This window comes from Lagopus leucura, unplaced genomic scaffold (assembly GCF_019238085.1).
Source record: "Lagopus leucura isolate 7727_CA_CO unplaced genomic scaffold, USGS_WTPT01 Super-Scaffold_100002, whole genome shotgun sequence".
Taxonomy (NCBI): Eukaryota; Metazoa; Chordata; class Aves; order Galliformes; family Phasianidae; genus Lagopus; species Lagopus leucura.
In genome coordinates this window covers 29,143,536-29,167,605 of record NW_024962263.1, presented here as the reverse complement: position 1 = coordinate 29,167,605, position 24,070 = coordinate 29,143,536, and the positions used below count along the sequence as shown (strand labels likewise).

The following is a 24,070-nucleotide window of genomic DNA, read 5'->3' as shown; positions in this document are numbered from 1 at the left end:
GTACTTGCTTGAGCAGGAAGAAGAAAGGAATTATATCCGGACCTGGCCGCTGCGTAGCCGGCGGCTAGCCACCCGGTGCTGCCTTTAAATTGGAAGGAAGCATCGTTTTCCGACCGGAGCTCCTCAGCCATTCGGCTCCCGCAGCAGCCGATTGGTCGGCAGCAGCCCGCGTGCCGATGGCTGCCCTCCATCCTGACGCCCATCCGGGGCGGTCCGCTCCCTCCTCCGCCCCCGGCGGTCTCTCCCTCCGCCGTCACCATGCACCGCTCACTCCGCGCCTTCCGCCGCTTGGGCCGCTGCGCCGGGCTCCTGGCGTCGCCGCCATTCCCCGGCACAGCCGCCGACAACGCCGCTCGCTGGACCCCGCTGCGCGTCGCCATGGTGAGCATCGGGCCGGGCCGGGGGCGCCGTGACCTCTATCGGGACAGCCGTCCTCTCCGCGGCTCCGCCCCTTCGGCTCTCCGCCGCCTGCGCTGCCTGTGGGCGCCGGGCCGGGCGTTTAGCCGCGGTGGTGTGAGAGTGGCGCCGGGAGCGGTCCTGCGCTCCGCTCGCTGTTCCCTGCCTGCAGCGCGCGGCCTGCGGAGGCCCGGTGCCCGCGCTGCGTTGCCCGGCTGTTATCTGTGGTGCCCGTAGGGGACGGGATTTGATGTGAGCGGGGCCCGGAGCTGCCCGAGCTGCGGCAGAGTTCTGGCGTGCGGAGCTGCTTCTAGAAAAATCAGGAGAGTCTTGCGGGCTGCTCGAGAAGTAGGGAGGTGCTTCGGCTGTACCCGAAAGCGGTCTGTGATCTCTGCCAGACATCCTAAATTATTTATTGCGGCTTGCCCGTTGGCTGTTGGGCTGCTGGGGGAACGTGAATGCTATTCCATAAGGGTCTCTGAAGCTGAAGGAAAGCATTATGGATTTATGGATGTCCAACCTTTCTGGCTTGCCTGGGCTGCACTGAATGAAGAGGAATTGTATTGGGCTACATAAAAGGAGTGTAATATAATTATTATGTATAAGTAGCAAAAGTTTTTAATATTCTTAATTGCAACATAAAAGGGGGGCAACAAAAGCATGAAAACTAATTGGGAAGGAACTTTTGATAAAGGCAGGTAGTGACAGGATGAGGGGAAATGGCTGTAAATTAGCAGAGGGTAGATACAGATTAGATATTAGGAAGACATTCTTTACTGTGAGTGTGGTGAGACACTGGAGCAGGTTGCCCACTGAGGTTGTGGATGCCCCCTCCCTGCAAGCATTGGAAGCCAGGTTGGATGGGACTTTGAACAACCTGGCCTAGAGGGAGGTGTCTGGCAAAGTAGCAGGGGTTGGAACTAGGTATCTTAAAGGTCCCTTTCAACCCAAACCATTCTGTGATTTTGTGACATGTATGTTATAGATAGTGGCCTTCTTGCACTTGCTGAAGGCCCAATACGTATGCAAGGCAGCAGTCTGACAAGAAGTGCAGTATTGTGATCTTTGCAGGTCAGGAATATGCCCTGTGCTGCACGTAGGCATTATTAATTGCTTGAGTTTAGATAACGTGTTAGAAGTTAGAGCAAAATGTTCCTCCGAGGATTAAGAGTTCAAACTATGGGAAAATTTTGTGTGTTTTTATTTCCAAGAGCACTACCAAAAATGTACCAACCAATATTTAAATGAGGGTGGAGGGAAATAATGAACCAAAGCTCACGCTTTCTGAAGTTTGTAGAGAATTTCTTGGCAGCAAGATTTATATTTTGGAACAATTTATGTTGCATAGAATGTAGTGTGCCTGTGGCCCTATTGAATGGCTATTGCATTGCCTCAACTTAAAGCTAAATTGCACAAGCTGTTCCTAAAGAGTAAATATCAGAATTTGGGACTCAGTTGATAATATAAAGGAGAGTAGATAAGCACAAATTCCATTTTCTGCCAGTTTTTAAGGACTGTTTCTGACATGGTAAAAAAAAAAACAAACAACTATTCTTTGATCTGAAATACTTACATCCAAAAGTTGTTACATCTCAAATGAGAATATCATTTTCTACAGGAAGCATTACAGCAGCAGTTCTGTTTAAATTCTTCCAGTGTGTGATGGTGCAATCAGTCCTAGCTGATCAGTACCCTGCAACAAGGCAAGAGGACAGTTATGTTTGCCTAACTGTAAGCTTTGGACTATGGGTGCTTGGAATTTGGCAGAAACAGAGCACATCTCTATAGAAAGCCTTATGTTGTCTGCTTACCTGAAGTGTCCAGTTACCAAAAGCAGGGGTTTTAGAGACCAGTAGACCAGTGGATATCTGTGATGTGTTTTTCTTTAGCATATATATGAACATTAAGTGATTAAAACAGAATAGAGAGGCTTAAGAATTGTCAAAAAGGCATATTGATCTGTGCTCTGTGTACTCTTTCTGTGGGGTCAGGGTCTGTGGGAAGGTCAAAAGCAAGTTGTGGGGAGCAGGACAGCAGTACACGAGCTAACCCTTGGTGTTTGTGGGCTGGGCTGCAGTTTCTTCTGAGTCATATGCAACATCTGCACTGCAAGAGAGCCCTGAGCCCTGAGGCTGGTGGCTCTGTTACATGGTTGCTGGTGTACCTAATGGCAGAGCTTCTCCATCTGGCTGGAAACGCTGCCCAGGACAGTAAAATATGAAATACTCCCACCTACCGCTTGCTAGCTGTGATGGTATAGACATGGACAGACTGCTGGAGAGTTTGTGCTGTTCTGCACAAACTCAGCTGCGCTCCTCTCCAAGGAGTCCAAGACCCACAGAATAAGGAGAAAGTAAAGCTGACCAAGGGGAGAAACAGTATGGCTTCAGCAGCGGACACCTAGGGAAGAGTAAGAAATGTGCAAACATATAAAGTGTTTTCTTCTTTCACTTACACAGACTTCTCATTTTCAAATCAAGGACTTTTCCCGAGTCTGTGGTTTCTCTGTGTGATAACCCAGTTCAGATGTTTTTTTCTGAATGTGTATCTTGTCTGTCTTGAACACTTGCAAGCTTCTTGCATCCACAACATCAGTTGGCAAGCAGTTTTGTCAGTCTGCGCCATGTGTGAAGTAATGCTTCCTTCTGTTACCTTGAACCTCCCCCCTGCTACCCTAATATTGTTGCTCATATTTCTTGTACTGGAAGAGACAGTGAGCAGCTAGTATTTGCTGTCATTCTAGCAATTTTAGTGCTCTAGTTTTTCCTTTGGTCCCCAGGTTGTCTCTTTCTGAACTACACAATCAGGCTTGCGTAAAAGCTGTACCCCACTTTGATCAGCCTTACTGCCTTTCTTTGAACTGTTTCACATAATATGCTTTTTTGAGATGAGAAAACCAAATCTGCAACTAGCATTCAAAACGTACATGAACCATGATAACGTTTTCCTAATAGTTCCTAAAATTTGATTTACAGTTGATGGTCATTGTTAGGCCAAAGCCCATCACTGTGTGTGTATTACTATGAAGCTGGGATTGTTTTATTCCATCTATGATTAAGAATTCAAATAGTCTTTTTCCCCTCTCTGGGGACTCCATAAGAAGGTAACCTTTTCCTGTGTGGAAGGATGAGCATCTTTCTCATAGCAGATTGAGGCTTTGCTGACAAAAGTGTAGGAAGAGAAAGACTAAACTGCATTTACATGCTTCCTCTCCAATCCCATAATCTGCGAAGCAACATACAAATGTGATCATGTCATAAATGAATATATTGGATTTTTTTTTATTTAAAAAAAAAGGCTTTACTTTTCAGTTGGTGTACATCACCTAAACTTAATTTACTTCTGTGTTAGATAATAACGTGTATATAGTGTTCTTAGGCATAAGGTGAGAATTCACAATCAGCAGCTAGTAATCAATTACTCAGCTGCTCCTTTCAAGTATTTTAATTCCCATGTGCAGTGTGGATTTCTGATAGGGTTTCTGTTACGTTGCCTAGATGGATGTTGTGTGAACCATGTTAGTTCTAATGTTTGGCTCTAACAGCCATTCTGCAAATTGTAAAATGAGTTTCTGATTCTTCAAAACAACATGAGTCTTCACCAGGATGATGAGTTTTATGCAGTGAGCAGCCAAAGTCTGAAGTCTCTCAGTGCTGCCTGTCACCAGTGGGTTTGCTAGGCTGTAATATTTGTAATTGTGACTCTTGTAGCGACAGGTAATCAGACTAGAAATGTGTCAAAAGTTTGTAAGTATAATTAGAAAAATACTTAACACTAGTTGTGTATCTTTGTTACCCTTTTTTCCTCAGTTGTTTCTCCTTTCAAGAAAAAGATGCTGTTTGCCAGTGTTTGAAACATACTTTTTATTTCCCTTTCCTACAGTCCACTCAAGAGTCTTTTAGGATAGAATATGATACCTTTGGTGAACTGAAGGTCCCAAGTGACAAATACTATGGTGCTCAGACTGTAAGATCTACGATGAACTTCAAGATCGGAGGTGTTTCAGAAAGGATGCCAGTAAGTAATTCAAGCCTGTGTCCACTTACACCTTTCAGTATGTTTCTGGATATGAGTGAATACCTTTTCTTAATCTCTTTCTGGAAGTACGGTCACCTTTGAATTTTCATTGAAGTTAGAATTTTCATGGTGAGGTTTTGCTTTTTATTGTGTTGTTTTATTAAAACAAACAAACAAACAAAAAAACCCAAACCAACAGGATGAATAATTTGAATTACTTTTACTGTAATGCAGTGTAGTTTGTTGTTGAAGATATTTAAATGTAGGGAGTATCTAAGTGTATTGAAGGTTATTTAAGTGTCATATGTTGATAAACTGCTTTCTTGTAGATGTAATTAAAGCATGAGCGTACATGGACATTATCATTCTCTGTTTTTGAATGTACTGAAGCATAAGCCAATCTGCCTTCAAAATTCTATTTTAGAAACAAACCCAGTTCTTCTTTTCTGTTCGTTTTAATACATGTAGTTGGTTTTGATACACATAGAAAGAAAGGGTGAGTTATGAATTGCTTTCTGTACTGTTTGGATAAATGTTACCTGGAATGAGATGACACATCACGTGCTCTAAATTGCTCTCTGGTTGCTTGGTTGGCTGTTGCTGTGTTTAAGATTAGAAGGGATTTGAGTTAGAAAAGATCTGTGCTGTGGATTCCTAACTGTTCTTCATGAAAAAAGATTACATGTTTAAATTTATTCTTGTGTCTCAGGTTCAAGTTATAAGGGCCTTTGGCATCTTGAAGAGGGCAGCAGCTGAAGTAAATCAAGATTATGGTCTCGACCCAAAGATTGCCAGTGCTATTGTAAAGGCAGCAGATGAGGTAGGAGCAAATGCTGAAAATACTAGAACTGTCACTGTATATTTGGTTAGCTTCTCTTGGGAGCACTGTTTGAGGGCTTGATGAAGATGTCTTGCATTTCTTTCTTGAATTGTTAGAGCAAGTCTGCCATACAGGCAAAGCTTCCACTTTATCAAAGTCTCTAGTCTGTTAAGCAATTGTATCCCTGTATTTTGAAGACCACCTGCAGTCTGAATAGTTTTTCTGTTACTCATTTGTTTCCTCTTCAGATTTAGGATTGCTAGTCAATCCCTGCTTTTTCAAGTATCACTTTTATAGCTAAAGAGGATGATGTGAGACAGAAATATCTTCACTTTATCAGGATAAATACCACCCTAATGCACAGTTGTGAATGAGCAATAACTAAGGCATGGTTATACTATTTGTACTCCTTTGCATAGACCAACAGATATTTAGCTGGAATAATTGTTTTACAGAGCTTTCTTGTTCCTCAAAATCTTGGAAGTATGCAGAAGCCTTGTCTGCTCTCTATCATCTGTAGTACCATGAGTCTCAAGCCCCAGGAACTTTGGGGAACTCGAGAGTATAGCCAGTCTTTTCTAGTGAAAGGTGGATTAGAGGTTTTGGTGGCTAAAGGCTCCTTGGCTTAGATTTGTGAGTTCTGAAAGCTGTTTGAGGTTTTTTTATTGCATTTTTAAAAATGCCTCCTCAGTAACCTGAAAAAAAAAAGATAGAACAAAGAACAGAATTGCTTTTCAAAGTGGAAGCTCTGCCCTTGTATAAAATAGGAAATATCTAATAAAGCCTTTTCTTGAAAAGCATGATTCCAGGAGGACTGTGTTGTAAGTTGAACATTTGGAGATAGAGATCTAACCTCAGTGTTGTGACAACAGATCTCTTGTTTTGCATTCTATGCTTTTCTGAGGTTGATATGCATGGGAGAGATACTTGTGAGCACAGATTTTGAAATTATTACATCCCTAGAAAAATCTCTGTATGTGGATGAGGTTCATCAGGGTCCAAAAATATAGATTGAAGAGGAGAATATTCATATTTGTTGCTTTGCCTTGACTTGAGATGGCAAGTGTCACAACCTACCTACAGAAGGTATAAGTTGGTATAGACATCTGTAGCTGATCAGGATCTTCTTTCCATGCAAGTCAATACATATGAATCTTGCAATATATTCAAGTATAGCTGCTTCTTTCTTTTTTTTTTTTTTCTGGTAGAACAGATCTTCTCTGCTTTTCCATTACAGGTAGCTGCAGGAAAATTGAATGATCACTTTCCACTGGTGGTGTGGCAGACTGGGTCTGGAACTCAAACCAATATGAATGTCAATGAAGTCATCAGCAATAGAGCTATTGAAATACTGGGAGGCAAACTGGGCAGCAAAATTCCAGTACATCCAAATGATCATGTTAATAAAAGCCAGGTTATTATACTTGTATTATACTTCTTTTAATTTTTTTTAATTCTGAATTGTCTTACAGCCACTGTTTAGATTATTTTTGTATCTGTTTAAATAAAATATGGGATATAGAAAAAAAATATATATGTATATAGAAAAAATAGTTGCATTTGTGGGTTTAGCAACAATTTTCCAAATTTCAGGTTTTTCAGATTAAAGGAACTTGAAAATTTGGTCTGTGTCAGTAGGAGCTTTTCAGATTGAAAACTCTCATCTCGTTTATGACAGATGAATTCACAAGTGATACATCAGGCAGAAGTGGCCTGGTGATGAACGCTTCTGCAAGCAGTCATAAAAAAGTTCAATTTAAATCCAGTTTCTAGAGGTTGCATCCATGTAGATGTTATCTCCCAAATACACTCCATAAAGCATGTAGAAGAAATAATAAGGTGGAAGGTTCTGTAATTGGCAAGCAAAAGAGCCATTTAGTATTTGTTTACCCACTCTTAAGTAGACATGTTTATTATATTTCACCCTTAGAATTTTCTTCAGATTAGCTGAAGTTTGAGCCACCGAGTTGATTGTAGCTCTGATCTTTTGTGCTTGCTCGAAATCATATGGGACTATGGAATTATCATTACAAAATCAATATTTTTGACCTTTTGAAGTCAGCTATAATTTCTTAAAATTCCCAAATCCATTTGTTATCTATATTTTATATTTTGTAGCAGTTCTGTTGTCCTTTGGTGTATTTAGCTTCTGTGGGCATAAGGCATACATTTTATTAATAACACGCTTGATGGGAGTTTCGAAGATTTAATGATTCCTTCAGAGTGGCTTGTGGAACACTGCTAGGTTCCTTACTGTATTCTCAATTCCTTCTTCATAAAGTAAAGAGAATAAATCCATACATGTCAGTCTTAATATTGTAAGGTGTTATGGTGAGAAAACCCTGTAAATAAGTTTCTGAAACTTCCTTCACAGAGTTCAAATGACACTTTCCCAACAGCAATGCATATCGCTGCTGCCCAGGAAGTTAATGAGGTGTTGTTGCCTGGACTGAAGAAGCTACAGAATGCACTCGAAGCAAAATCCAAAGAGTTTTCCCAAATCATAAAAATAGGACGCACTCACACACAAGATGCTGTTCCGCTTACGCTTGGGCAGGTAAACAGTGAAAATGCACGTTTGTTTGGGGAAAAGTTGTAAATATATTGGAGGAAATGGGCAAATTTGAGGAGACTAAAATCAGTTTAAGATAAATTAGGCAATTGGCTGAATCTCTGAATATTTTCATCTTTTTTTGGAGTTTTGCTGAATGCTGTTCTCTAATAACCGCTTTGGAAGCGTTCTTAAAATTTTCCATATATGTTGCTTATGGTAGTAAAATATAAATGATTTCAAAGTGATGTTTGATTGCCAAGTAACAAAACTTATTTCTATTACACTGGCAACATGGTAAATTGGGCCTCTAATTTGTAAATTTATATGAATGAGGTTTAGACAACATACAGAACTACAAAATATTTTGAATAAAAGTATGTTCATGATCATATGTGTATGAGAAATCCTTGCTATTGTATTGTCAGGAATTGCTTAGGTTACCTTACTTGGTAAGGTATTAATTCTAACTGAACTGATAAAAAATCTCTGTAAAATTTGTGTATTTTTTTCCCCAGAAGGCACAGGTGGATTTCTGATTAACCAAAATTACATGAACAAAGTCCAGGATCTGTTTGTCTAATTGCACCTTGAGTCTTTGTTAGTGCAATCTGAGGTATGACCTACCTTGGATTCAGATTTTACAAAGTACATGAATAAGATACAAGGCAAGAGAAAGATGCATTGTAATATACATTTTTATATATGTAGGTTGCCTTTATGTGTAAGTTGTCCCTGCTGTGTGAGCAGTCTTCTAATATATGGGAATTTTCCCTCTTAATGAAAACACCTTTTAGCATCTTGGTGAAGTTCAATGCCTTCAGTAAGTGAGTATTGTTAAAAATCCAAAGAATTCTATTTTCTTATTGCTGTGTTTTTCTTCTATGTTTCATTCTTTCAAAGGAATTTAGTGGTTATGTGCAACAAATTAAATACGGTGTGGCTAGGATTGAGTCAACCATGCCAAGAGTGTATCAGCTGGCAGCTGGTGGGACTGCAGTTGGTACAGGATTAAACACAAGAATTGGCTTTGCTGAGAAAGTTGCTGCTAAAGTGGCTGAACTGACGGGTGAGAAATGATATTTCGGAGTTATCTATAAAGCAGTATATGTTTTGTAAGCCTTATACTTAAAATTATTTCATGCAGAGTATTTTTTCTAACAGTACTCAGTGCAGTGAGAGTGGTGCAATGAATTTGGCTTACTGGAGATTTAGTGTTTCAGACTTCTATTAGTAGCCCAGCCGTACTTCAGTTCTGATCTCTGTTTCTCTGACTCCCTTGATCTTCAATTACTTGCCACAAAAGAAGAGGAGATTAAACAAAAAAAACCCCAAACTTTTCCAGAACCACCAATTTATTTCATGTGAAGGAGTGAAGGTTAGCTGTTTGGTTTCTGATGCTGTCTTTATAGATCTTAAATCTTAACTTAAAGAGCCATTGAATTTTCTGATCTGTGGACCAGTTTTTCTATGTCATTTTTAAAAAAGGCCCCACAATGAATACATATGTATTTCACTTACATATACTGTAACTGCTTATCAGCAGTATTTTTGTATTAACAGATCTATTATTCACAATCTAGTAGAAGATTGAGATTTTCTTGTACCTTGGCAGGGAAGAAGTGATATAAACAACAGCTGCTGAGAAGCAGTAAAGGGCTTGTTTTGGTGCCTTGGAGAAGCCATCAGTGTTGTAGGAAGCTGTCCCATAGAATCATGTGGAATCACAGAATGGCTTGGGTTGGAAGTGACCTCAGAGATCATCTAGTTCCAAACCCCCTGCTGTGGGCAGGGTTGTCCATCTTACGCTCATTAGGTATACCATATGTGAGGGTTGTACAGGTTTAAAACAAATAGAGCAGACTGTTTAAATTCCTTACGTTCTCTCATGGGAAATTTATTGGCAAAGACAAAATGAAAAGTTTGGAATGATCTTGGCATCTGTGAAATGCAGAAGTGCATTCAGATAGAATGGGAGCCTGTGTCTGGCAGGGTCTGCAGAGCATGGTAGGAATTTGCACTTCCTCTAGGAACTGAGATTTTGCTACTCTTCTTGTTTGTACTGATAAAATAAGCTCAGGCCAGTAATTCTGTGGGGCACAAGTTCAGCATCCATATTTGATGTCCACCACCACCAATAAAATTTTGCTGAGAATTTACTTGCAGGGCAGAGTCCTGAAGAAATGTTTTTAATTATAGAACCTACACTCAGACTGTAGATTTAATTAACATAAGAGCTGTTGCTTCCATTGCTCCTGGGCTTTTGCTGTTGCCAGAAGTTTCAGGCATCCTAAGCCTTAATGAGCTTTTGCATGTTCCATCTGGCTGTTGTTCCCTTCCAGTGCTAATGCTTGATGCATCTTTTTTCCTTAAGTAGCTAATCCAATTGTGATTACTTCTTATTTGCCCTAATGGCTGTGCTGCAAAAACCCCTATTTCTATAACTGAGAGAAAGCATCCTTGAAATGGAGAGTGTAAACAGGAATTAAGATGGATACATTTGGGCTAACCCACAAGAGATTATTGAAATGTTTTAAGTATTGAGGTGCAAAGCAAATGGCTGCATTGCTTAGTATGCAATACAGCATGGAAACTTGAAATCCATATCTTTGCTTCTCAAATTTGAGTTGATACTTTAGTTTCACATTCTTGTCTATTTTAGTGACTTTTATTGTATTGCCTTTTGTATTGAATTGAATCCGTTTAAGAAACACATTTTTGAGGAAAGGTAGAAAGAGAGATGAGCTTGGTGTTACTAACATAGTTTTATGTTAAGTGTGGTTGGTTTTCTGGTTTATGTCTTCATGTAAGTGCCTAATAGGCTTCATATTCCTCACTGTCCCTGTAGGCTTGCCCTTTGTCACTGCTCCCAATAAATTTGAAGCTCTTGCAGCTCATGATGCTCTAGTTGAACTCAGCGGAGCTATGAACACAGTGGCATGTAGTCTGATGAAAATAGCTAATGATATTCGTTTCCTGGGATCTGGACCACGCTCTGGATTAGGAGAACTCATCCTGCCTGAAAATGAACCAGGAAGCAGTATCATGCCAGGTATGGAGAAAACATGCGGAGAAAAAATTCCTGTTTCTTTTGTTTTGGACTACTAACTCTTTGATGTCAGTAGGTCTGTGAACTGACACTTCTGTCAGTTTTTCTTCTGTTATATTTTACCAAAATTCGTGTTCATAAAAATGCTTGCACAGCTGTGTGCTGGCAAGCACATGAAGGAGAATGTATGTACTTATTCTTCTTGGCCAAGTAAAGGCAGTGTATTGATTTTGTTAGAAAATAATTTTAACAAGCTAGTAATACTTTTCTTAAGTTAACTGAGACTTGGCAATGATTTACCAGACACACCAACCTGCTTGAGTAAAGACAGGTAACAATCTCTTGATTATTAAGGACTGTAGTAATTAACAGCTGCTTAGTTCATGCCTGTTTGAGCCTACTCTCGAAAACTCAGCAAATTGCTAAAGCAGCCATCCGTGGGTGGCCTTCTTTAAATCTTTGCATTCTGCAGATTTTTCTTTCAAGAGAAGACAATATAATTGAAGGTTTTGCATTTTGCAGAGAATGGGGAATAAATAAGACTAGAGCAGTACAGTTAAATTTTAATATAGTTTACGGAAATAATTTCTTTTGTGGTGAACAGATAAAAAGGAGTACAACGTTACCTCCTACAAAGTATCTTCTCTTGAATGTGATTTGGTAAATGAGAAAACAAATGATTGATGGATTTCCTTAGTCATCATTAATGTTTTTGTCTCCCTTTCACAACCAGGAAAAGTGAATCCTACGCAGTGTGAAGCGGTTACCATGGTGGCAGCCCAGGTTATGGGAAACCACGTTGCTGTTACTGTAGGAGGTAGCAATGGGCACTTTGAGCTGAATGTTTTTAAGCCCATGATGGTAAGTCCTAGAAGTTGTAAAATATTTAGGACTTCTGATGTTGTCATTTGTACAGTCAGATAAGTAGAGAAAAGCTCAATGAATATTTGGTCAATACGGGGACTGGAGAATCTGATAAAATGTGAGAAAAAACGTTATTCTTTTGTATGGTAATTGTTATTCTGACAGGATGGTAGCAGTCTTGTTACATGAAGATATCTTATGCTGATAAGCTTGTATCTTAAAGATGTGTGCACATACTGCTTTTCCTCTATTTAGTTAAAAAATTATTTGAATGTCGCATATCACCTGGTACTGAAAGTTGGATGTTTTAAAATGAAGTCGTCATTTTTATTTTCTTCCTTGGGTTATTTACTTTTTTTTTCTTTTTTTTTTTATTTTTTTTTTCAATTAAACCCAAGAAACAAACAGGAGAATTGAGAGAACAAAAAAAAAAATGAGAGAAGATTGTGGAGACAATCTTCACAACAGTGAAGAACAGTGTATAAGATAAAGTAATATTGCGGAGGTTAGGGTAGGGATGATAATTTTAAAAACAACTAAAGTGATTTGTGAAAAAGACACTAATATTATATAGAAATAAAAGGAAAGCTGTAGAGTTTCTGTCTTTTTGTTAGAGATAAGAGGCACAAGGGAAGCAGAATGCTGTATGTTGTTTTTCTACACTGCATACACTTGCTGATGTCGCTTTTTTAGTTTACGTTAGGAATTATTAAAATATTTTTTTCTTTCTCCCATCTGAATGAACTTCTAAGCATACAGCACTTGTTTTTGAAGCTACCATGTCCTGCCCCACACCCTCCAAAAATCATATTGAACAGCTAAGAGATGTAACTAGCAGAATATAAATTCTCATAGACAAATAAAAAAAAGGAGAAGGGGGAAAAAAAAAAAAGTGGGATGTTATGGATTGTCAAAGCAGGAGGCTAATGCCAGACAGTGCTGTACTTTATAGTGTTAAATGTTGTAGTATTGGTACCTAGTGGTGGAGGAATGACGTTGAATGAAATACCTTCATTTCTTACTCAGTACTTGTGAACTGTTGTATCAAGACATCCTTACATACAGTGGTCTGTAGGCAAGAGTTCATCTCTTAAAAGATTCTCAGAAAATTACTTCAAGTGGGAGTAACTGAGCATAGCCTGCAGCAGGAATAGGGTGCATTATTTTATGTACTGCTTTGCTGCCAATCAGAGAGGTACATTTTGGGGGATAGAGAGATGCCACTTAGAAACAGCTGTGCCCAATTGTGCAGCTGCTAATATCTGAATACAATAATCGTTGGGTATTTTTTATTATTTTTTTTTTTTAGATTAAGAATGTTTTAAACTCTGCAAGACTTCTTGGAGATGTTTGTGTTTCTTTCACTGACAACTGTGTTGTCGGAATCCAAGCCAATACAGATAGGATCAACAAACTAATGAGTGAATCCCTGATGTTGGTAACAGCACTTAATCCACATATAGGTAGGTTTAAAGCTCAGAAACTTCTCAAAACATTGCACTTAAACACTTTTCAGAAACATTATTTTGCATGCATTGTTTGTATTGTCATAGTGCTAGGAAACCAAGTTCTGGGCCAGGCCAAAAGTTAGTTTCCTTTAGCATCATCAATTGCTGTTGGTGGTGATAAAGATACACCTTGCTTTTGCAGTACCATAACGGTGTGTTAAAGAAATAATTCAGAACAGAAAAGAGATTGAGAGAATTTGTGTATGTCATCCTGATTTGATTTCTGATAATAACAAAAAGTGAAACATGAAAATGGGAGAAAGTTGCATAAAACTCTTACGTAGTCTAAAACCTACATCAAGACTACTTTAAGTAAGGAGTTTGTATAATACATTCAGTGCATATTTACTGCAAATTGAGTTAAGTAGTAATAGAAGTATCTAGCAAAATTAATTCTCAGAAAACCGAGTGTCTTACTTTTTTCTCATCTCTAAAAAAATCTTCTGAAAGTGAACATGGCTAAATGGTTTCTTTTTGTTTGCTACAGGATATGATAAAGCAGCTAAGATTGCCAAGACTGCACACAAAGAAGGGACAACGTTAAAAGAAGCTGCTATCAAGTTGGGACTCCTCACATCAGACCAGTTTGACCAGTGGGTGAAGCCTAAAGATATGTTAGGTCCTCAGTAATGTCTTAAAACAAAATACCTGCAAAACAAACAAAAAACAAAGTGTTCTTAACTTAAAATAGAATAAAACAAAACAAGTATGATATACTTCTGCTTCACTTGTGTTTTCATGGTATTATTTGGCATATATATGGCATAAGCGGTATCTGATGTGTTAAAATCAACTGATCTTATGAGGAAGATTCTACTGCTTTTTTTTTTTATTAAATATTAGAAAATAACATTTCAATAATGTTGGAACTTAAATGGTGTTTTTCTAGGAGGGCACAGCAATTTGAAGAAATTAGAATCACTGAATGGTTTGGGTTGGAAGGGACCTTTAAGACATCTAGTTCCAACCTCCCTGCTATAGGCAGGGACACCTCCCTCTAGACCAGGTTGCTCACAGCCCCATCCAGCCTGGCCTTCAGTGCTTCCAGGGAGGGGAAAAAAGGGAAAAGCTGATGCAAGGCTGACATGACATATTTACAGTTGCACAGTACGTGGTGTGGGAGGGAACATGCATGGATGTAGATGTATCTTTGAATTTGAATACTTAAAACTATTGGAGCCTGCCTACTGGGTATTTCTGTTAACTGGAATCCTGGTGTGTTAAAAAGTAAGCCTTAGAACATATAGATAATCTCGTAAGTATTCCAGTTCTCCCAAAAAGCTCACAATTCCTTCCTTTTCAAATTCAGTGCTGAGAAACATCTTTTAAAGTTGCTTTTGAAATATTTTATTTGGTTGATTGACCAATAGTTATTTGATTTTGATGAAACCACTGATGAAATACAGCACATGCTAAATTATATGTGCATCCACTTCTTACGAAGAAAGCACTTATTTTTCATTACAGTCTTAAATCTATCCTGCATCCTTCCAGATGTTTTGTGTTGAAGAACAATATCCCGCCCTTCACGCCAAGCCCTGAATAAGATTCAGAACAAGTGCAGGTGGGACATCACCTACAGCTTCAATCCAGCCAACAGCACCAATCCTGCCAGAGAGACGGCTCCAGTTGCGCTGTACCGCGGTGCCCCTTTAAATGGGCTCTGCTTAGCACCGCCCACCCTCCGCACAGCCAATGGGGGTTCGCCGCCCTCCCCATGTGACCGGAAATGGTAGCGCTCCTCTGTGCAAGTACTTCCGCCTTTAGCAGAGCGCAGGCGCGAAGTGGGCGCTGTGCTTCCGGGCCGGCGCGATCGTTGTTGCTGCCGTCGCCGAGCCGCAGGCCGACCGCCGCCATGAACCGCTTCTTCGGCAAGGCGAAGCCCAAGGCGCCCCCGCCCAGCCTCACCGACTGCATCGGAACGGTGGGTCCGCGGTCCCGGGCGGGGCGGTTTGCGGAGGGGGGGAATGGGGTCACGGGGGCTGAAGTCGGTGGGAAGCGCTAGGGAACGGGGCCGGGCGCTTGGCGGTGTCAGCTGGGATGTGCCGAGCCGGGGCTGCCCCTGCACCGCGGTCAGCTTCCGCTGTTAGCAGAGCGTGCTGAGGTGCGTGTCCGGAATGCCGCCAGAACCCACCTGACGCATCGTCATTAACGACTGCGTTTGTCGTCTTGGCGATATGGGCTGAAGGCTGGGAAGTCTGTCTCTTATAGCAGCCGACTTTGTATTGATATGCGATTTTTCAGGGCTGATTTTGCCACTTCCAAGTTAACGCACGTTTTGTAACGCTGACAGAACTCATCTAATAAAAGCAGCCCGATTTAGGTATGCCAGCAGGCTGTATTCCTTTCGGAGCTAGGTCAGTCCAAGTGGATTTTTAGATTGCATACGATCATAACTGAAGCAGCTGCCTTGATAAACAGTGGCAGGAACTTGGGGTTTTTCTCTCAGAACGATGGTCAGCACCGCGGCTCACTAGGAGCTGCAAGCTGTCGTGAGCTTTTTTTTAGTTGCCTGTATTTATTATGTTTTCTGTAAATGTAGGTTGTATGAGACACCATCTTAACTGAAGAGCAGAGTTTCAGGTTAATCTGTAGTGACTTGGCCACCAACCACAGAATTGTAAAATTGTTTGAGTTAGAGGGGAGTGTTTTTTAAGATGTGAAATCGAGAGCCTGGGTTGGTCAGCTGCTTAGTGCCTTCTCCAAGCACGGGGTGTTTGGTATGAGGAAGTCTGTAAGCCAAGCCATTCCTGATGATATTCCTGAGCTCCATCTTTGCTTTTGCCTGTTTTGACAACATCAGTTTCTGTGGTTGGAACTAAAATTTAGGGCTGGAGGTGTTTAAGGCCAGGTTGGATAGAGCTCTGAGCAGCCTGAGCTGGTGGGCACTGCCCAAAACTGGGGATTGGAACTAGATGACCTTTAAGGCCCCTTCCAACCCAAGCTGTTCTGTGACTGTTTGGCTGTTTCACGTATTAGTAAGCATGGGCAGAAACGTACTTCCTGTTTCAAGTTTGTGAATGAACTTGTCTTCTTCATTTATATGAAGTGAACCATTTATTTGGTAAAATGCTCGCTCTGTTTTTGTAATATTTTTTCATAATATTTAAGATTCTAGAAAGTTAAGCATGGTTCCTACTAAAGGACTAGGGAGATCAAATGCAAAAAGTAAAAATAAGAAAAGAATTACTATTGAAAGGTATGGTATGAGATATTTGGGGGAAAAAAACATTTTCTTTAGCATGGTTAAATTCAACAGTTTGGAGATTTGGTGTTGTTTCTGTATTATTGTTGAGCTTTGATATGTTTCACTGCATCTTTTGAAAGAGTGGGATTGCCTTGTAAAATCTCTTATCCCATCACTTAATGGTATCCTTTAAAAAAAAAAAAGAAAAAAAGGAAAATAGACAACTGTTAAGCAGTGTCTATAGCTACCTTTGGATTGTTCTTTCCTTTATATACAAAAGTAGCATGACTGACAAAAGTAGTATGACTGACCCCAAGAAAGACAGCATTCAGTACACCTTTTTTCTTTTTTTCTTTTTTTTCTGCAGTGCTAGGACAGGCATCACATTAAGGCACCTAGTTGAAGGGTTCTGAATTCAAGGAGCTGATTATGTGGCTACTCTGACTGAAAGCAATTTACTGAAACCCAGGAAGCACTTCTCTCTACTTTTCTGTGCTGTTTGGCTACTGCTGGATTTTTCAGCTGGCTGTGCAGTGCCCTCCTGTCTCCCCTCTTGCTCTCCATGGGCACTTTTGTGCTCTCCCCATTTCTGCTTGCTCTCTTGCTGTGCTTCTAGTGCTTGCCTCGTCACTGCACCCAGTGGCAGATTTTATTGTCCTTGCTGGCTTAGCAGTCAGATGACTCAAAGCTGTCATGAGGCTGGTAGGAGGGATACAGTTCCTACTGTGGCATTGGTGTTCTTTTTAGTTCATTGGAAAAAAAAAAAGTATATAATTTTTAAAGAAGTAAGCATGGAATATGACCTAAAACAAATGGCTCATAGCTGTGGCAGCAATATTAACATTCAGCCATGTATGTAATGTATGTATTTCTATGTACAAAAAAAGCTTTCATTTTGCTTAATAGGTATTTGAGATATCACATTCACTTTTTTGTTTAAATTGGATGCCCTTCTGTTTCCCTTTTTCTGGACTGAAGCCAAAGAACCAGCACACTGTACCTAATTTTACACAAGCAGGGATACTGTGTGTGCACGGTACTCAATTTATTTTTAGGAGCTTACTTCCCATGTACTGTGTGTAATTTTCATGTAGGTGATGGATCAGAGAGCTTGCCTCCATTTCCTGCTTGCACTGGCTCTGAGAATTGCTCTAGCCTCTTACCTATGAGCTGATTTGTCCCCGTGCAGAAGGCTGGGTGTGCTCCAACATGTGCTTAACTGATCAAGATCTTGAGGAGGTGCTAGACTTCCAATCTACAAGATTTTAATAATCACAGATGGCTTATTTTCTTGCTAATGAGTGAAGTGCTTGGTATAAAAGAATCTTAATGCAAATCTTTCCATGCCAGATGTGCCTGGTTAGTTGAATCTCTCGTGTAAGGAATATTCCTATCAAATGGCCTGCTCAGAATGCCTCTGGCAAATGTATGCTGCTGCCATAGAATAGAGGCTTAAAAGGATCATCAAGACACCGAAGTGAATATCTGAATAACTGCATGTTTAACCATACAGACAGCAAGGCAGAATTGTAAATTTTCATCGATTGCTCTCAGCTTACGATTGGAATGTGATTATATTCAACCATCTTAGGATGCTTCTTGGGTGACAGTCCACATCGAGCATTGTTGTGATGCTGTGAGTGCTGTTAATAGCATCTGTAACCATGCTCAGTTATGTAGAATCATGTTTAACCCTCTTATGCAGTAGGCTGAAAATATTTCCATAAAAACAGATACGTTGCGTGCACTGCACCAGGACTTCTAGGGCTGGAGGTCTTTTATGGAGTCATGCAGCTGCCCTCAGGATTTGGAGTAAAGTGCACAGTTTGGAGTACTGCCATGGACTTGCTGTTCCCTGGCTTCCTTTGTGGGGAGTGATGAGGAAAGTGAATTTGGCATAAAAGTTTCAGAATCACAGAATGGTCAGGGTTGGAAGGAACCTCGAGGATCATGAATCTCCAATCCGCCTGCCACATGCAGGGCCGTCAACCTCCCCATTTAATACCAGACCAGGCTGCCCAGGGCCCCATCCAACCTGGCCTTGAACACCTCCACAACCTCTCTGGGCAGCCTGTTTTAGCAAGTTCCAGCAAAAGTTTCAGCTTGTTAAATGTAGCCAGTAATCCAAGTATCAAAGGAGAGCTATCTTCTGAAGGGTTAATGTTCTCAGCTCACCAAAGGTAAGCTTCTACCCTTGCTGAACACGTCCTTGTGCTTTTTGTGTTCCCTTCTTACCTACTTACCTACCAGCATGGTGCACCTATGTTTTTCTGTTTCAGTTTAGTCCCTGGCATTGCACATTATCACAAATGCCTGAACAGAGACTGTGACTTGATAGGGTATGCAAGGGAGCATCTCAAAATGGTGAGAATGTGTTACAAGGGCAGAGCTTGCTGAAACCTGAGAGTATTTCTTGTCTTCCTTGTAGCAGGTGTTTCTGCTTTCACATTTTCTACAAACTTTAAATTGCTCACAAAATCCTGAGTGAAAAAACAATTTTTTTGGTAGCATATTCAGACTAAGGCCATTCTTTCCTGTACGGTACCTGAATGAAATACTGAGTGTTTTGTGTGTTTGTTTTTCATGTCATGTATTAAAGGTGGATAGCAGAGCTGAGTCGATTGACAAGAAAATTGCCAGACTTGATGCTGAACTAGTGAAATATAAGGATCAAATGAAGAAGATGAGAGAGGGGCCTGCAAAGGTAACAAGTTTCTGTGGGATTTAAGCAGCAGAGGATGTGACTCGCACAGCTTGTCATGTAAGGGAGTGATTTATCCAGTTCTTCAGGTTTTTAGAAATGCATCTGGTCTTACTGGGAAGGGATGTAAGAACTTGCAGGATTATCTCTATTCTGAATCATCTCTTAGGCACATGTCTTTGAATGGTGTTTTAACTGGTTTTTAACTTTTCCAAAGTATACTGTAATTCGTCCATCAGAAGTAACTCCACTGCCTCCCTTCTTCCTTTTGTTAACTGAGTCAAGTCTGGTAGAGGCTGTTCTGTTCACCTGTCAAACGAAAAAAATCTGTGCGATTCAGAAAGGCTGTAGGAAAGCCTGGTTTTGAAAGAGATGAACAGGTAAACAGTATTTAATGATAAACGTATCAAATGTTTATTTAGTAGTAAACATATCCAGTATAAATGGTATTGATAAAGCTCTATTTTGCAATATTATTTAATGCCAACTGTTAAGATAAGTTTATAAAGATAAAAGTTCTGTTATTTAAGTCTGACTTCATATTCTACTCCTAGAAAAAAAAATCAAAAGCCTGACATTAGGAAAGTAGGAAAGCCTGAAAATAGGAAAGATACTAGAAGCATCGCATACAAGCCTGCTTTGTTGATCATTGATGCAGGGTTGTGCTCTAAAAGTGACTACTGTTAAACTGTACATTAGTCACTGGGGACTCTCAAAATTTAAATTGAATGTATTAGGCTTAAGCAGTATAATGCAAAGTAAAGTAAAATGCTTTGCCTAATATGTGGATATTCTGTCTTTCAGAATACAGTGAAACAGAAAGCGTTGAGAGTGTTAAAGCAGAAGCGAATGTAAGTTTTCATTTGGCATCACTAAAGGCTGGTTTGTTGAAGGAGAGTGGCATACTTCCATTTTTCTTTTCAATACTGTTGCTTCTGAGCATCCTCAAAAGAGAAAAGCTGAGCAAGCTAGTCAGCCCTTCAAAACCGTATTACAGATTTTCTGTCAGCATAGTTGTGCCTAATTTGTATGTTAATATATAAATTTGGACTGGGATAAGCTGACCTACACCTGCTAATCACTGAAGACGTGCTTGGCTTGTGAACTTTCTAAAAGAGATAAAGCCTATTTTTATATCACTGATTACTCTAAATCGTGTACTTTCTGATCTTGCTTTGGTTAACTGAAAATTTTCCTGTTCTGTGTGGACACCCTTTAGGATTTGAGCAAATTTAGCTCATGTAATTGTATCTATGCAAAACAACCACGCATGAGTGTAGTAGGCAATCCTATGGTCCAGCCTGGACTAGTATATTGTTTCTGGACACTTTCCAAGACAAATAAAATGGGAAGAATGTTGGAACTGTGCGTGGTCTGTGTTCAGGGGTTCTTCACTGGAATATATTATTGCCCTGAATAGCAAGTCTTTATGTTTAACCTGGCCTGCTTTACATTCTTGATTAGGTAGTACTTTAGCCTTGAGAAGAACTATTATTTGCTTTAAAAAAATTTTTTTTGGGGGGGAGGGAGGTTAGATGTAAGTTTTCTTTTTCCACTCTATTCCCACCTCTCCTCTCTGCCCCAACAAAACTTCAGTGCAGGGCCTTTGTGGATTGGACAACCTGCATCTCTTCCATTAGTAAGCCATGGTGTTCATCTCCATCCTACAGTGATTCAGATTTTCTTGATAACCTCACCAATACCATCAGTTAAAACAGAAGCTTAATTCAGAAGCAGCTCTATCAACTTTTTCAGAATGTTTTTTTTTTTGGTGGCAATAAATAGTGGTGTTTCAGCACTGTTATTTGCATCATTTTTAACAGGTATGAACAACAGCGGGATAATCTAGCACAGCAGTCTTTTAATATGGAGCAAGCTAATTACACCATTCAGGCACTGAAGGATACAAAAACAACGGTACCAGTATCTTAGTCTTACATTTACTTAATTTTGTGTATTGCTACATCGGATGCAAGCATATTATTTGATCATTCTAGGTTGATGCAATGAAACTGGGAGTGAAAGAAATGAAGAAAGCTTACAAGCAAGTGAAAATTGATCAAATTGAGGTAAGCTTACTATAGTTAAATTATTAAAGAATAGAAATGGTGCACTGAAATAATAATATATTTATTTTTCATTGGACTGCCATCTTAATTCCTTCCTTATTGCTCTGGTACTGCAGTTGTTGTCCTTCTGCTGATTGTTGTTTCCATACTGAGTTCACCTGTAATCTCCTTTCTTTTCCTTAGCACTTCAGCATAAATATTGGTGATACTTCCTGCTGTAGCTTCTTTGGCCTCCTTTTTTCTCCTTATGTTGCTGCTCTTACATGCAGATTAGTCCTTTGCTCCCCCTGCCTCATGCCAGTGCCAAGCTTAAAAAAATAAACACTTCAAAATGATCTGTATGACCTAGCCCTGCCTTTAGAAAATGCAGCTTAGAAAGATAAGAACTTAAAATATAATTTCAAGTATGCTGTACTTAAACTCTTATCAAATGTCAGTATTTAATTCCTCTAAGCTCCCTTTCCTATGCTGATTTTATTTATAGCTTACATTGTAAACCTTTAATAAGTATTGGTTCCTTACTTGTACCTAAGTACAATGCCATGGGTATGCTGATATATTTCCTCAATTTTGCTGTGGCACAGCTTAGGCCAGTCCTTAGATCTACTGTTTCCTGGTTTTCAGCATAACTCTGAGCTTTGGGTAACTTATTAGAGGCTTTCAGTTCACCCTGAAGAATATTAATTGTCATACTTTGTGTGGATGAATTGCCACCTACGCTCCCCATTAAAACAGAAAAACAAGGTTTTGCAGAAATGTTTTGCAGGGTTCCTCTTTCAGCCTGATATATTATTTACTATAATTTTAATAGTAATTTAATGGTATTGAATGTGTGTCTCTTGACTTTTATTAACACTGCTTCAAAAACTGATTTAAGAAGTAAAAATAATTATTTTGTATGCTAGAACTATTAAACAATTGATTAAGCTCCAACTAATTTAACTGAAACCATTGCATGTGGACTGTTGAAATTATTTGCTGCTCCAGGACATACAAGATCAGTTGGAGGATATGATGGAAGAAGCCAATGAAGTCCAGGAAGCACTGAGTCGTAGCTATGGAACACCAGAGATTGATGAAGATGATTTGGAAGCAGGTGAGGAAGGTGGAGGGGGAAGTGACATTTTAATTTCACTAGCCAAATACTGAAAAGTCTTTAGAAAATAGAACCACAAAAAACTCCAGCATAAAAGCTACATTTCCTGTAAGAGCAGTAATAAATGGGCAGACCTGAAAGGGGTACTGATAGGATGCTACAGTGAAAAACAGAATGTTGTCTTTGAGTGTGAGCAAGTCTTTGTGTATCCCTGATTAGCAGCTAAATAAGGGACATCAGGATGAATTGAAGCATTCAGTATGAATTGTGTTTCTCTTTAATTTTTCCGTTTTGCAAAAGGATTTTCTTACCTGATTTTTCAACCAAACTAATTAAATTTCAGAACTGGATGCGTTAGGTGATGAGCTTTTAGCTGATGAAGACAATTCCTACTTAGATGAAGCTGCTTCTGCCCCAGCAATTCCAGAGGGCACACCTGTTGATACAAAAAACAAAGTGAGTCCTTTCCTCCTTGAAGCCAATTACTTTTTTGTTGTTGTTGTTCTTAATGGAATTTATGTGGGTTGCTTGATTTTGACTCCAATATTTTGGACAAAAACGATACTTCATGTCTTGTGTGCTTTGGATGCTGCATATATATTCTTTTTATACTTCAAAGAGCTAAAACATCATTTTGTAAGTGCTATCTGATAACACCACAGGTAAACTTTAAAGGTACCACTACAGCTCTTAGTGTAATTATTCTTATAAATTAATAGACAAAATGTTTTCTTCTGTTTTTGGGGCTTTACTGTAGCTTACTACTGAGAATGCTTTTATTTTGATTCCAGTGATGTCACCGTGACAACTAGAGATATACTGCTTTATAAAACATATAAACTTACGCAATATATTATGACGGGCGGAGATCTCATTGAGATTTCTTTCTTTCATACAGGATGGTGTATTGGTGGATGAATTTGGATTGCCAAAGATTCCTGCAACATAAATGTTTCAAAAGCACAATGTATATAATGAACTCCACTTTAGAAATCAAGACTTTTTTTTTTTTTTTTGGTAAATCCTGGAGAACTTGTCCTTCCAGTGCAACCTTAATATCACTACATCCTAGAATGCAATATGGCTGGTGATGGTCTTTCTTTGAAGAAAGTTGTTCTACTACTGACTTTTCTATTAATGGAAAAATGTGGCACAGTTTCCTTCAGTGGAAGCAAACAGTCTAAAAGTTTTTGATTTCTTGTGTCTTATGGACAAAATAATATGTAAAGAATAGTGGTGGCTGTTTATAGTGGAGGTTTGCTTTGATTTTTGTATTGTTTCTCTTTCTTGAAACTAAGATTGTACGTCGCTGCTTTTTCTCTGTAAAATATCTTCCTTATTACTATACTTATTTGATAAAAAGAGTCAAAAACATTTTTAAACTACTTCAGTTTGGAGACTTTTATGCTATTGTACTCGTAACTTTGAAAGCTGTGTCAAATAGGGTTGTCATTATGTATTGAACTTAGACATAAAATCACTTAGATTAGCTGAGTCTATTGTGTGGTATTTGTAGTAATGGTCTTAGCCTGTCCTGTTCTCATTGCTGTATGCTGCTTGAGCTCAGCCCTGACAGTGATGGAGGCTGGCTCCAGCCCCAAAAGCACCCAGTGCTTTAGCAAGGCTGCACTCACACAAGGCTTGCTTTTGCCATGGTTCTCCTCCTGACAGGAGTTACTCAGCAACTAATTATGGTCAGATTTTTGGGTAGTCCTGTATGGAGACAGGAGTTGGACTCAATGATCCTTATTGGTGCCTTCCAACTCAGGCTATTCTATCATTTTACGAATTAGTCTCCTAGCAATAAATAAT

The 24,070-nt window shown here is 39.5% G+C and overlaps 2 protein-coding genes across 2 annotated transcripts; both read left to right on the top strand.

Annotated features, from left to right (window-relative positions):
- The first annotated feature begins 243 nt into the window (after window positions 1–243).
- FH (fumarate hydratase) lies at window positions 244–13,934 on the top strand. The gene is made up of 10 exons (XM_042870366.1): window positions 244–381; window positions 4,279–4,413; window positions 5,123–5,233; window positions 6,471–6,647; window positions 7,608–7,790; window positions 8,688–8,853; window positions 10,633–10,836; window positions 11,567–11,694; window positions 13,007–13,160; window positions 13,693–13,934. Exons 1-10 carry the CDS (start codon window positions 259–261, stop codon window positions 13,833–13,835), a joined length of 1,524 nt encoding a protein of 507 aa, XP_042726300.1. The 5' UTR covers window positions 244–258; the 3' UTR covers window positions 13,836–13,934.
- A 1,056-nt stretch (window positions 13,935–14,990) lies between these two features.
- On the top strand, window positions 14,991–23,643 carry CHMP5 (charged multivesicular body protein 5). The gene is made up of 8 exons (XM_042869327.1): window positions 14,991–15,129; window positions 18,992–19,096; window positions 19,898–19,944; window positions 20,917–21,010; window positions 21,091–21,162; window positions 22,150–22,258; window positions 22,602–22,714; window positions 23,157–23,643. Exons 1-8 carry the CDS (start codon window positions 15,061–15,063, stop codon window positions 23,205–23,207), a joined length of 660 nt encoding a protein of 219 aa, XP_042725261.1. The 5' UTR covers window positions 14,991–15,060; the 3' UTR covers window positions 23,208–23,643.
- The last annotated feature ends 427 nt before the right edge of the window (window positions 23,644–24,070 follow it).